This window comes from Diorhabda carinulata, chromosome 10 (assembly GCF_026250575.1).
Source record: "Diorhabda carinulata isolate Delta chromosome 10, icDioCari1.1, whole genome shotgun sequence".
Taxonomy (NCBI): Eukaryota; Metazoa; Arthropoda; class Insecta; order Coleoptera; family Chrysomelidae; genus Diorhabda; species Diorhabda carinulata.
The window spans coordinates 13,798,900-13,814,110 of record NC_079469.1 but is presented as its reverse complement, the minus strand read 5'-3'; the positions used below and the strand labels follow the sequence as shown (position 1 = coordinate 13,814,110).

Sequence of the window (15,211 nt, the reverse complement as noted above, 5' to 3'; positions counted from 1 at the left end):
CTCTAAACTGACTTTAGTAAAGTAAACCTAATCTAAACGAAGCTAAAGTTACTCTAAACTGACTTAAGTAAAGTAAACATACGATAATCGAAGCTAAAGTAACTCTAAACTGATTTTAGTAGAGTAAAACTAACCTAATCGAAGCTAAAGTAACTCTAAACTGACTTTAGTAAAGTAAACCTAATCTAATCGAAGCTAAAGTAACTCTAAACTGACTTAAGTAAAGTAAACATACGATAATCGAAGCTAAAGTAACTCTAAACTGATTTTAGTAGAGTAAAACTAAGCTAATCGAAGCTAAACTAACTCTAAACTGACTTTAGTAAAGTAAACCTAATCTAAACGAAGCTAAAGTAACTCTAAACTGACTTAAGTAAAGTAAACATACGATAATCGAAGCTAAAGTAACTCTAAACTGACTTTAGTAAAGTAAAACTAATCTAAACGAACCTAAAATAACTCTAATTTGACTTAATTGAAGTAAACCAAACCGAATCAACCCAACCCAATTAAAGCTAAAGTGAAGTAAACTTAACCTAATGGTAACTTAAGTGAATCTTATATAATTTAAGCTAATCTAATCGAAGCTAAAGTAAATCTAATCTAACTTAAGTTAAAGTAAACCGAACCTATAATTGAAGCTAAAGTAAAACTAATCTAATAGAAGTCGAAGTAAATGATTCTCGACTGTTTTCTTACCAGAGGTCTTCTTCTTTTTCAACCAATCTTAATCTCCCAAAATCATCCCTTCAAAAATAAAATATTTCGTTTAATTCGTAAATGTAGCTAATAAAATCTAACCGGAAATCAACCTAACCGATTATTAAACCGGAAATACTAATTTTCGACATATTAGATTCAGATAAATGGATTCTACGATCTCGAAAACGCCTAATTGCGATTTTAAATCTAGTAAATACATCCTGGGTTATCAAAATTTGGTATTCAACGATGATATTTTTTTTGAAGAATTTCACGTCAATCAAAAGATTAATTTCAACTCGAAACGATCGGCGATTGTTATTGTGGACCGTTTTCGAAAATCCCCAAGTCGAAAAAATCATTATTTTTAGGAAAAAAAGACCCAACTCATACACAAAAAGATACCTGCCATACATCTATTGTAAATTTCGAGTGCCACCCCGCAGGGTCATTGTAAATACGACCATTTGACTCCATTATGCCGTTTGTGTTTTTCTTTTATGGACCACTTGATGTCCCAGAAGGCGCCTCGTACCTAAATTCTGAGAAAAGATCTAATTGACTATACCGATGGTCTTTTGTTGAATGCTTTTCGAATTTACCGCCGAATTTTATATATAAAAAATATCAATTCACACGTAAACAAATTTTTTTATATAACATCAATTCATCCCAGTTCGGTTCTGTGTTAATTAATTTAATACATACTGCAAATAACGTGAATCATTTTAAATAAAAATATTTATTGTTTAAATGCGTAGTTTACAACTCAGGAAATGACTCATCGTACCCTACTGACCAGTGACCATTGTATATATATATTTATATATGTATATATAATACATTACGAATATATATTAAAAAATAAATTTTTTAATTCACGAGTCTATAATACTTTAGCCACGCCCCCCGTATTTCAAATATTTAATTACACACATACGATCGTCAACGTTGATGCAGATTTCTGTGTTACCGATACGCGTCCGTCGGTAAAAAAGATTCCAATACTGTTTATAGTTATTGTAGTTGTAATGGTGTCTGCATAATTAGACATGATTTTAATTAAAATAAATAATTAATTAAAATGGTTTTTGATAATATATAATTGAATCAATAATATGAAAAATATTAATTATTGGTAATTGAATGAATTTTTCTTGTTTCGCTTTTAACTTAAAATGTTGTGAGATTACGAGTGTCGTACGATTAATTGTGTCATTTTATTTTGCAGGATTCGTAAGGGAGATGAATCAGGATATCAAAGGAAACAACAGGTAAAATTTCTTAAATTTTATTTGATTTAAACACAGCCTAAAATAAAAAAAGTGTGTTAGTAGAAATTTTTTTTTAAATATATTAACAACAATAGAAAAATCCTATTATCAACATTTATAAGTTTTTTTAACAATTTAAATAAAATCACAGGGTAATAAATAATTTTTTTAAATAATTTAATAATTAACAATAATACGACTAGAATTATTTCACACGGTATATCAAATTTCAATTTTTTATACAAAATGGCGGAAGTACGGAAAGTGGAGGATATAACTGTCATTTATTTATTATATTGAGTTACGAGGGGTATTACGAAATATATTATGATAAATAAAAGATATAGTGGAAAATAAAACAATATGTATCTTGTAAATACGAGGGTACTGTTATAAATTCAACTCTATTTTTAGATTTAAAAAAATATTTTTACGAAAATTGTATTTTTCTACAAAATGGCGGTAATGAGTACTGTCATTCATGCTACGAGGGGTATCGCGAAAGATATAGTGGTGAAAAAATAATATATATAAATATAAATCATGAATATACGAGGGTATTGTTATAATTAAGACTTTTTTCTATATTCTTTCCCATTTAAAAGAAAATATTTTTACGAAAATATGCTACGGGAGATATTGCGAAAGAAATAATGACGAAACGAATGATTTCAAAAATTTTATACATCGAATAAATGAGATACGTTTCGAATAAAAATATTCCATCATCAATCGAAATCTAATATGACGTAGTTTAATTGACACCTAACTTGAATATACGAGGGTATTGTTATAAATTTGATTCTTTTTCTCAAATTCTTTTTTTAATAATATTTATACGAAAATGTGCTACGGGGGTATTACGAAAGATACATTGACGAAAAAAAAAATAAACATATTTATGTCAAATATACGAGGGGATCGTTATAAATTCGACTTTTTTCAAATTTCTATCGATTTAAAAGAAATATTAGCACTAAAATATTCTACGGGGGATATTGCGAAAGATGTAATACCAAAACATAAATGAGATACGTTTCGTATAAAATGATTTCATCATCAAATAAAATCGAAATCTGATATAACATTATATGTATATTGAATATACGAGGGTTGCGTAATAAATTCGATTTATTTTTTTAAATTCTTTTAGTTTTTCGAAATTATATATGGTATATACATGGGGAATAATTAATATTACGGTCTGTACCAAAAATAGATATGTATCTAAATGTTCAAATCACGTTATTTTTTATTTAAAAATTTTAATATATTTCGCGAATTTATAATAAAACTGGCAACACTGGAAATAGATAGAAATTTTCAAAAAATTTAGAGAAAAAAATTCAAAAATATGTCAAATTGTGACGCGTTCGGAAAACTATTTTTCAAATCGTGTTGAGATTGTAAAAAAATTCGTTGGCGTTGTTGCCAGTTTTTATAATTTGTCCGAAATAACTGGAAATTAATTTTTTTCGCAAAATCCATGTATATACCGTGAAAAATGAAAATAAATTTTTTGATTCATAAGGAAACCCTATGGAAATTCATTTTCCTATGAAAATATAATTATATCTAACATTTAGACTCTTTTTTTTTCTAAAAGAGGTGAACACATCTGTCAACAAATATCTTTTTATTTATTTTTATTTTTTTTAATAAAACGAAGCTTTTGCCAGCTGGATTATGAACGTTTTAGTAGTGGGATTGTGGCAAAATTAAAAACCAAAGTGTACTAACTCTAATATATTTCCAGCTTGGATACGAAAAATCGGAAATATATTAGAGTTAGTACATTTTGGTGTTCATAATATAGCGGACAAAAACTTTGTTCCAATTTTACGAGGTGTGGTCAAAATGTGGAAGATTTCGAAGTTATAAATCCTTATCTTTAGAGGATATTTATATCGTTAACTGTCATATTTTGGACACATTTAAATATGAGAAATATGGAAAAGTGCTTCTAATATTTACACCGATATTGCCCACAAAAAGAAATTTTTTTAATGAAAATATCAATTTTTTATCATAATTTTGTTAATAAAACGTTAGTTTTGGGTCTAAATGATGAAAAACCTTCAAAATCTTCTTCCCAATTGAAAAACAATCTCACCTCGATCTATATATCTCGACTCACATTGTAATAAAACATTTTTTTCTATCATAATTTCGTTAATAACAAGTAATTTCCGGTTTAAACGACGAGAACAAGCTAGTTTCCGGTCTAAACGATAAAAAAACTTCTTACGCGTAAAAACAATCTCACTCCAAGCTATATAACCCGACAGGCATTGTAATAAAACATTTGTTTGTCATAATTTTGTCAATAATACGCCGATTTTGAGTCTAAAGGATGAGAAAACGGAAAAATCTTCTGCCTAATCGGAAAACAACTTCACCTCGACCTATATAAGTCGATTGACATTGTTCTACAATACCAGAATTTCTTAAATAACTAGTAATACCCGGTTTAAACGATGAGAACAAGCTAGTTTCCGGTCTAAAAGATAAAAAAACTTACGAGTAAAAAACAATCTCATTCCGAGCTGTATAACCCGACAGGCATTGTAGTAAAACATTTTTTCATCATAATTTTGTCAATAATACACCAATTCTGAGTCTAAAGGATGAGAAAACGGAAAAATCTTCTGCCTAATCGAAAAACAATCTCACCTCGATCTATATATCTCGACTCACATTGTAATAAAACATTTTTTCTATCATAATTTCGTTAATAACAAGTAATTTCCGGTTTAAACGACGAGAACAAGCTAGTTTCCGGTCTAAACGATGAAAAAACTTTTTACGAGTAAAAAACAATCTCACTCCGAGCTATATAACTCGACTGGCATAGTAATAAAACATTTTTTTGTCATAATTTTGTTAATAATACGCCGATTTTGAGTCTAAAGGATGAGAAAACGGAAAAATCTTCTGCCTAATCGAAAAACAATCTCACCTCGATCTATATATCTCGACTCACATTGTAATAAAACATTTTTTCTATCATAATTTCGTTAATAACAAGTAATACCCGGTTTAAACGATGAGAACAAGCTAGTTTCCGGTCTTAAAGATAAAAAAACTTACGAGTAAAAAACAATCTCATTCTGAGCTGTATAATCCGACAGGCATTGTAGTAAAACATTTTTTCATCATAATTTTGTCAATAATACACCAATTCTGAGTCTAAAGGATGAGAAAACGGAAAAATCTTCTGCCTAATCGAAAAACAATCTCACCTCGATCTATATATCTCGACTCACATTGTAATAAAACATTTTTTCTATCATAATTTCGTTAATAACAAGTAATTTCCGGTTTAAACGACGAGAACAAGCTAGTTTCCGGTCTAAACGATGAAAAAACTTCTTACGAGTAAAAAACAATCTCACTCCGAGCTATATAACTCGACTGGCATAGTAATAAAACATTTTTTTGTCATAATTTTGTTAATAATACGCCGATTTTGAGTCTAAAGGATGAGAAAACGGAAAAATCTTCTGCCTAATCGGAAAACAACTTCACCTCGACCTATATAACTCGACTGACATTGTTCTAAAATACCATAATTTCTTAAATAACAAGTAATTTCCGGTTTAAACGATGAGAACAAGCTAGTTTCCGGTCTAAACGATAAAAAAACTTCTTACGAGTAAAAACAATCTCACTTCGAGCTATATAACCCGACTGGCATTGTAATAAAACATTTTTTTCTATCATAATTTCGTTAATAACAAGTAATTTCCGGTCTAAACGATAAAAAAACTTCTTACGAGTAAAAAACAATCTCACTCCGAGCTATATAACCCGACTGGCATTGTAATAAAACATTTTTTTCTATCATAATTTCGTTAATAACAAGTAATTTCCGGTCTAAACGATAAAAAAACTTCTTACGAGTAAAAAACAATCTCACTCCGAGCTATATAACCCGACTGGCATTGTTCTCCGTACCCAATTCATCAATTCCTCCAAAAACAATCAACGAATTCCGTAAATGAAAGATAATGATATGAATATACGAGATAATTGGAAAGTAACTTATTTAGACGGAATAATCGATGCGAACAATCGATTTTCAATCGAAAACCGCAGTCCAACAAGTAAAAAAATTTATGATAAATTTATCGCATCTACTTTCCCTGTTCGTTTCCGATTTCGAACCGACAATCCTCGGCTGGCTGCCTTTGTGCGGCAATTCGTCCCCCGATCGATTCTTCCCTTTTCTTTTGATGTAATCCAAAATTCTTTCGGTTTCGACTTCGTTCAGTATCCCGCTGCGATCGGGACCTTTGACGCCATCTACCGTACGGCACAGAAACTCTTTTTTCGTCATGAGACCGTATCTGGAAAGCAAAAAATCGCATCGAAAAAACCTAGAACGCGACGAAAAAAATCAAAACTCACCTAGGGGCGTACGCGAGATCCCTTAAAACGGCCGTTATATTAATTTTTTGGATTTCTAACGTTCTTCTTTTACATTCTTCGATGCACCACCTCATCACGACGCTGTAAACCAAAATTTCCGACGAAACTTGAAGGGTATCTCTCGTGGTTATGGCCAAAATGTCGACGTAAGTCAAATCTAGCATCTCCTTTTGTCTAAGTATGAAATCGGCGTTTCTGTCTATCTCTAGAAGGCAGTTGTTTCTCAAATTATCGATGAGATCTTGTACCCAGTCGTGGCTGCCTTCGTATTCTTCTTCTAATAGAGGCGGGGCCGATGGTTCCATGTCGTACGACGTTTCGAACTTCTTGCATTTCGATAAATGATGTAGAATTAGCAGTACGTTGGTTTTATCTAGATGTTTGTTGAGGTTTTCGATACATTGTTTGGCTAACGGTACGTTTTGGACTTTTACTGCCGTTGAAAATAAGTCTAGGGCTATTATGGGTTTGTCTATCGACAATGGATCAGCTTTCATCGAGCTAAAATATAAAAAAAAATAGTTATTAATAAAAATAGAATGTAGAAGACGAGCCCAGCTATGTTATCATACGATAAAAACATTAATAGAATGTAGAAGACGAACCCAGATTTGTTTTAATACGAAATAATTGATTACAAACATTAATAGAATGTAGAATACGAACCCAGATATGTTTTAATACGAAATAATTGATTACAAACATTAATAGAATGTATAAAACGAACCCAGATATGTTTTAATACGAAATAATTGATTACAAACATTAATAGAATGTATAAAACGAACCCAGATATGTTTTAATACGAAATAATTGATTACAAACATTATTACAATGTAGAATACGAACCCAGATATGTTTTAATACGAAATAATTGATTACAAACATTAAAAGAATGTAGAATACGAACCCAGATATGTTTTAATATGAAATAATTGATTACAAACATTAATAGAATGTAGAATACGAACCCAGATATGTTTTAATACGAAATAATTGATTACAAACATTAATAGAATGTAGAATACGAACCCAGATATGTTTTAATACGAAATAATTGATTACAAACATTAATAGAATGTATAAAACGAACCCAGATATGTTTTAATACGAAATAATTGATTACAAACATTAATAGAATGTATAAAACGAACCCAGATATGTTTTAATACGAAATAATTGATTACAAACATTAATAGAATGTATAAAACGAACCCAGATATGTTTTAATACGAAATAATTGATTACAAACATTATTACAATGTAGAATACGAACCCAGATATGTTTTAATACGAAATAATTGATTACAAACATTAAAAGAATGTAGAATACGAACCCAGATATGTTTTAATATGAAATAATTGATTACAAACATTAATAGAATGTAGAATACGAACCCAGATATGTTTTAATACGAAATAATTGATTACAAACATTAATAGAATGTAGAAGACGAACCCATATATGTTTTAATACGAAATAATTGATTACAAACATTAATAGAATGTAGAAGACGAACCCATATATGTTTTAATACGAAATAATTGATTACAAACATTAATAGAATGTAGAAGACGAACCCAGATATGTTTTAATACGAAATAATTGATTACAAACATTAATAGAATGTAGAATACGAACCCAGATATGTTTTAATACGAAATAATTGATTACAAACATTAATAGAATGTAGAATACGAACCCAGATATGTTTTAATACGAAATAATTGATTACAAACATTAATAAAATGTAGAATACGAACCCAGCTATGTTTCTGTAAGCTTCCTGTAGTTTATTTTCGGTGTCGTCTATTTCGCTGGATGCTGTCGAGTCTAATATAGGTTTTGTTTCTTCGCAAGGTTCGTCATCTACTTTCAGTACCATTTTATGGTAATCTGGAAACATAAATTTTCATATCTTTGGGTTATTTATCAAAATATCGATTTCCTCTTCGTTTATTGAAGGAATGTTACGAAAATATTAATGAGGATACGAATTTTTGTATTAGGTTCATAAAATGATGTATTTTCAGATTCCATTCGAAAAAAACTGCCAAAAAAATTATACGAGGGTCAGAAAAAATATAAATTCTCGATATAAAGATTATTCAAATTTAATTTTTATCTTTTCTATTGCTTTTTTTCTATCAATATAGATATATAATGATAGAATTATGTAATAAATGAAGAATTTTAGGTTCCATGGAAAAAAACTCCAAAAAAACCATACGAGGGTCAGAAAAAATGTAATTTTTCGATGTAAAGAATGTTCAAATTTTCTTTTCAGTTTTTCTATTGCTATTTCTTTACCGATATGAATCAAAACTGTCAGAATTATGTATAAAATGAAGTATTTTGGGTTCCATGAAAAAAACTCCAAAAAAAACCATACGAGGGTCAGAAAAAATGTAATTTCTCGATGTAAAGAATGTTCAAATTTTCTCTTCAGTTTTTCTATTCCTGTTTCTTTACCGATATGAATCAAAACTGTCAGAATTATGTATAAAATGAAGTATTTTAGGTTCCATGGAAAAAAACTCCAAAAAAACCATACGAGGGTCAGAAAAAATGTAATTTCTCGATGTAAAGAATGTTCAAATTTTCTCTTCAGTTTTTCTATTGCTTTTTTTTTATCATTATATATATAAAATGACAGAATTATAAATAAAATGAAGTATTTTTAGGTTACATGGAAAAGTAACAAAAAATTATACGAGGGATAGAAAAAATGATAAATATCTATTCAAAAATCTTACGACTTTCTACTTCTTTTCATTTTTTGGTCGGTTAATTGATGAAATTCCATAGAACAATTACTAGAATGATAAATTCACGGACCTATAAACTTATACGAGGGTAACAAAAATCATCAATTCCGAAAATTTTCGAACTTTCTCTATAATTTCACATTTCGTTGAATAGTACAACAAAAAACACATTGAAATCACGCAATTTTCAAAATTAATATACAGAGTGAACTCACCAACATACCACACTCCATTATTATCACTTCTAATTGTCACATATCACATTCAAACAAGTTTTTAAAAAAGAAAACATCCATTTTATTACACAGTAGTGGCTTACGTACCTAATAAACACGTTTAAGTAAATATTATCAGTAATAATTAACCTATTTTATCAATATTTACCCAAAACCACTAACGTACTAACGAATTTTATCAAACCAATACTAGATAACACGAAATAAATGTATAAAATCGATATTTGTTATCAAAATTCTAAATGCTGCTGCGTCCGAATCGCGTTTAATGCTGTATCTGTCCAATATTTCGTTCGCCCCTCGTAATTGTGTTGTATATAAACAGCGATAACCGCCAAAGGTATAGTAAACAAAAGTAATTAGTTCGAAAGTAATTAAAAATAAAGTGTGGGTAATTAAAACTAAGGATGGATCTGTTTTATCGTTACCAAAAAAAAAAAAAATGCGTAAATATTTGCGGTTGGATTAGCGACTGGGTTTTAATTTGCTAATTGGACTTAATGAATAAGGCGAATAGATAAAAAAATTTTCACTCGCAAGCGGACGGTGTTGATGACTAAGTGCTAAAAATTTTAATTTTTTCGAAAATGGAGACTAAAAATTAAGTCGTGCTGATTGCGACAAAAACGGTTGCCATTTTACTATGATTGAATTCTTTTTTTCTTTAAATTGAATAATAGAATGAAAATAATGAGGTTTCTAACCTAAAAATTGTCGTATTTTGACAGGTAACAGATCTACTGTTCCAAAAACTCAAAAATTAAATATTTCCAATAAAATATGGTTTCACCCCTGTATACTAGGATCGATTCTGTTTTTTCTCTTCTTTTTTGAAGTAAATGTAGTGAATAAAAACGTTTTATGAACTGAAACAATTTTTAACTATTATTTTAAAATCGAATTTTCTGAAAACGAATATTTTTATTACAAAAAATGGTGTCACCCTTGTATATTTTGACGAATCTGTTATCTCTAATCCCTCTTTAACGAAAATACAGAAAAATTGGGCATTTTTTGGTCTAAAACAATTTTCAACGATTGGGCATATTTCTAAAAATCAAATTTTCTGAAAACAACGATTTTGTTTACAAAAAATGGTATCCACCTTGTATATTTTGAAAGAATTTGTTATTTACGATCTCTTTTTGAAGAAAATACAGAAAAATTGGGCATTTTTTGGTCTGAAACAATTTTTAACGGTTGGATACATTTCTAAAAATCAAATTTCCTGAAAACAAAGATTTTGTTTACAAAAAATGGTGCCACCCTTGTATATTTTGAACGAATCTGTTATCTCTAATCCCTCTTTAACGAAAATACAGAAAATTTGGGCAGTTTTTGGGTCTAAAACAATTTTCAACGATTGGGCACGTTTCTAAGAATCGAATTTTTGCTATAAATAAAGATTTTGTTTACAAAAAATGGTATCTCCCTTGTATATTTTGAACTAATCTCTTATTTCTGATCCCTTTTAACGAATATACAGAAAATTTCGGCAATTTTTGGGTCTGAAACAATTTTTAACGATTGGGCATATTTCTAAAAATCAAATTTTCTGAAAACAAAGACTTTGTTTACAAAAAATGGTATCCACCTTGTATATTTCGAGAGAATTTGTTATTTTCGATCTCTTTTTGAAGAACATACAGAAAAATTGGTTATTATTTAGTCGGAAACATTTTTTAACGGTTGGACACCTTTCTAAAAATTGAATTTTTTAAAACAAAGATTTTGTTTACAAAAAATGGTATCCCCCTTGTATATTACGAAAGAATCTATGATTTCTGATATATTTATATAAAGCATACAAAAAAATCACGTGCTTTTGAACCAGGAACAATTTTTTTAAACCGAGAATAAACAATCAAAATTTTTTTTTCGAATTTGAAACTATCGCATCGCTTCATGCAAGTCCCCACTTCGGGATGAACTAGATCGTGAAATATTCGAAAGGTATGCGGATCACGACTAATTTTAGTTGTTGTTCCAGTGAAAATATTCGATATGTAAACAATGTTGCCGCTTTTTATAGCTTCGTGTACATTTTTTCGAGTTCAAGCGGACCGAAATCTAAAAAATCCATTAAAGAATTCAAAATTTTAAGAAATATAAACAATTTTATATTAAAAACACTATTTCGAAACTAAAATTTAATAAAAATCAATCGCAATCTGTTAATAGTGGTATTATTATAAAATATAATACGAGGTTAGTACAAAAAGTTGTCTTATTTATTTGTGATATTAAAACAAAGAAAAGAAAAAGGATTTTTTCATATTTTTGAACACTACGTAACTGAGTATTGAGAAAAAATCGCTCGCAATATGTTATCAATACTTTTACTACAATATATCATACGAGGTTAGTGCAAAAAGTTCGCTTTTTTATTAATGTTATTAACACAAAGAAAAAAAGAGGATTTCTTCATCTTTTTGACCACTAAGTAACTTAATATTAAGAAAAAATCACTTGAAATATGTTATTAGTGCTTTTACTATAATCTATCATACGAGGTTAGTGCAAAAAGTTCGCTTTTTTATTAATAATATTAAAACAATAAAAAAAATTAATTTCTTCATCTTTTTGACCACTAAGTAACTTAATATTAAGAAAAAATCACTTGAAATATGTTATTAGTGCTTTTACTATAATCTATCATACGAGGTTAGTGCAAAAAGTTCGCTTTTTTATTAATAATATTAAAACAATAAAAAAAATTAATTTCTTCATCTTTTTGACCACTAAGTAACTTAATATTAAGAAAAAATCACTTGAAATATGTTATTAGTGCTTTTACTATAATCTATCATACGAGGTTAGTGCAAAAAGTTCGCTTTTTTATTAATAATATTAAAACAAACAAAAAAAATTCATTTCTACATCTTTTTGACCACTAAGTAACTTAATATTAAGAAAAAATCACTTGAAATATGTTATTAGTGCTTTTACTTTAATCTATGATACGAGGTTAGTGCAAAAAGTTCGCTTTTTTATTAATAATATTAAAACAAACAAAAAAAATTCATTTCTACATCTTTTTGACCACTAAGTAACTTAATATTAAGAAAAAATCACTTGAAATATGTTATTAGTGCTTTTACTTTAATCTATGATACGAGGTTAGTGCAAAAAGTTCGCTTTTTTATTAATATTATTAAAACAATAAAAAAAATTAATTTCTTCATCTTTTTGACCACTAAGTAACTTAATATTAAGAAAAAATCACTTGAAATATGTTATTAGTGCTTTTACTATAATCTATCATACGAGGTTAGTGCAAAAAGTTCGCTTTTTTATTAATAATATTAAAACAAACAAAAAAAATTCATTTCTACATCTTTTTGACCACTAAGTAACTTAATATTAAGAAAAAATCACTTGAAATATGTTATTAGTGCTTTTACTTTAATCTATGATACGAGGTTAGTGCAAAAAGTTCGCTTTTTTATTAATATTATTAAAACAATCAAAAAAAATTAATTTCTTCATCTTTTTGACCACTAAGTAACTTAATATTAAGAAAAAATCACTTGAAATATGTTATTAGTGCTTTTACTATAAACTATAATACGAGGTTAGTGCAAAAACAAAGAAAACAAAATGGATTTCTTCATATTTTTGACCACTACGTAATTTAATATTAAGAAAAACTCCAGTTGCATTATGTTAATAGTAGTAAATATATAACAATATATACGGGGTGGATACGAAAAGTTATATATTCGATTATATATAAATTATATATTAAAATAAAGTGGAAAAAGATTTTTTTCGTGTTTTAAGAAGCTTTATAATTGAAAAGCAATCAATAGAATATATTATACAGGGTGATACGTTTGACTAACGCAAATAATTCGACGTTTTTTCCTATTTATTACGAAAAATTTTTCTATTATAACATTTTGACGTTCTCCAATTAAAAAAATCGGTTGAATTAAATACATTCCCTATATAAAAAGCTCGTTCCCAATAATTTTAATTTAAAAAACAACCCTCCAACAAACAATTGATTGATCAACAAAATCGATTCTATATTTACCGGGATCCGAATGACATTCAGACGAATTTTTCTTCGTAAAAACAACTCACCTTTCGATTTAAAAGATCCTGGAAACGAACACACCAAAAATAAACAAATATAAAAATCACCAGCTCTGTTTACCAGGTTAACTGACCCATCCCGAAGCCCGACTAAACTCAATTCCGGAAGGTCCCAGTACGCGCGTCGACGCGAAACGTCCTCGACGACGCAAACTCCGCGATCTAAAGCGAACCTGGTAAATATAAATTTTCTAGCAGCAGGACAGTTTTCCCTTAAAACCGTCAGATTACTTTACGTTAGGTCATTTTTCCGATCGATATCGCTACTACGAACTTTGTTTTCTACGAAAAAAAATATACGAGGCTTGCTCGATAAGTTTTCGAACTAAAAAGAATCGATACATTTCTTCCCTCGTATAAATATAACGTCTATTTCTTCTAGACCCCCTGTATATGATAAACTAGAAAGAATCAAATGAATTTCCAGGAGATACGAGTTCAAATCTCCTATTAAATGGACGTTCTGTATAACAAAACGATAATTTCTCCCATACCCCCCGTATATAATGAACCGACTTCAAAAACAAATAAATTTCCACATAAATCCAGTTTATTCACTATAATATATACAGGGTGAATCAAATTTAATGTAATTGTACATATTTTGAAACTATTACGGTCATTCTAGTTAAAAACTAAGATATTAGAGTCGAATTATGATCTTAAAGTCTCTCAAGAGTCATGGGGAGCTCAGTAACGGTCATTCTTATGAAAAACTCAGATATTAGAGTCGAATTATGATCTTAAAGTCTCTCAAGAGTCATGGGGAGCTCAGTAACGGTCATTCTTATGAAAAACTCAGATATTAGAGTCGAATTATGATCTTAAAGTCTCTCAAGAGTCATGGGGAGCTCAGTAACGGTCATTCTTATGAAAAACTCAGATATTAGAGTCGAATTATGATCTTAAAGTCTCTCAAGAGTCATGGGGAGCTCAGTAACGGTCATTCTTATGAAAAACTCAGATATTAAAGTCGAATTATGATCTTAAAGTCTCTCAAGAGTCATGGGGAGCTCAGAAACGGTCATTCTTATGAAAAACTCAGATATTAGAGTCGAATTATGATCTTAAAGTCTCTCAAGAGTCATGGGGAGCTCAGAAACGGCCATTCTTATAAAAAACTCAGATATTAGAGTCGAATTATGATCTTAAAGTCTCTCAAGAGTCATTGGGAGCTCAGTAACGGTCATTCTTATGAAAAACTCAGATATTAGAGTCGAATTATGATCTTAAAGTCTCTCAAGAGTCATGGGGAGCTCAGAAACGGCCATTCTTATAAAAAACTCAGATATTAGAGTCGAATTATGATCTTAAAGTCTCTCAAGAGTCATTGGGAGCTCAGTAACGGTCATTCTTATAAAAAACTCAGATATTAGAGTCGAATTATGATCTTAAAGTCTCTCAAGAGTCATGGGGAGCTCAGAAACGGTCATTCTAGTTAAAAACTCATATATTAGAGTCAAATTTTGACCTCGGCAGAGTCATTGTAAGCTCAGAAACGATTATTCTAGTTAAAAACTCAGAAAATAGACTCGAATCATGATATTAACGTATGTGAAGTGCCATTGGAAGCTCAGAAATCGTAAGAGGATCAGAAAAAAGACTCGAATTTTGTCCTTAAAGTGCCATTGGGAGCTCAGTAACTGTTAGTATCGTAAGACGCTCAGATACTAGATTCAAACTGTTACTTTAAAGTCC

At 29.2% G+C, this 15,211-nt stretch overlaps 2 protein-coding genes across 3 annotated transcripts in view; one reads left to right on the top strand and one right to left on the bottom strand.

Moving 5' to 3' along the window:
- The first annotated feature begins 1,964 nt into the window (after positions 1-1,964).
- LOC130898807 (ionotropic receptor 75a-like) overlaps positions 1,965-15,211 on the top strand; it is a 37,558-nt gene continuing 24,311 nt past the window's right edge. Inside the window, exon 1 of the mRNA XM_057808343.1 lies at positions 1,965-1,977. The gene's annotated coding sequence lies outside the window, so the exon portion shown is untranslated. The remainder of the gene's footprint in view (positions 1,978-15,211) is intronic.
- Positions 1,978-13,658, bottom strand: LOC130898804 (uncharacterized). 2 transcript variants are annotated; one of them, XM_057808339.1, is made up of 4 exons: positions 13,502-13,658; positions 8,172-8,304; positions 6,387-6,908; positions 1,978-6,325 (listed from the first exon to the last, which is right to left on the bottom strand). In XM_057808339.1, the coding sequence occupies exons 2-4, from the start codon at positions 8,291-8,293 to the stop codon at positions 6,058-6,060; spliced, it is 912 nt and encodes a 303-aa protein (XP_057664322.1). In that variant the 5' UTR covers positions 8,294-8,304; positions 13,502-13,658; the 3' UTR covers positions 1,978-6,057. The 2 variants fall into 2 exon arrangements, with proteins under 2 accessions (XP_057664322.1, XP_057664323.1); XM_057808340.1 differs by lacking the exon at positions 13,502-13,658 and adding an exon at positions 9,392-9,487.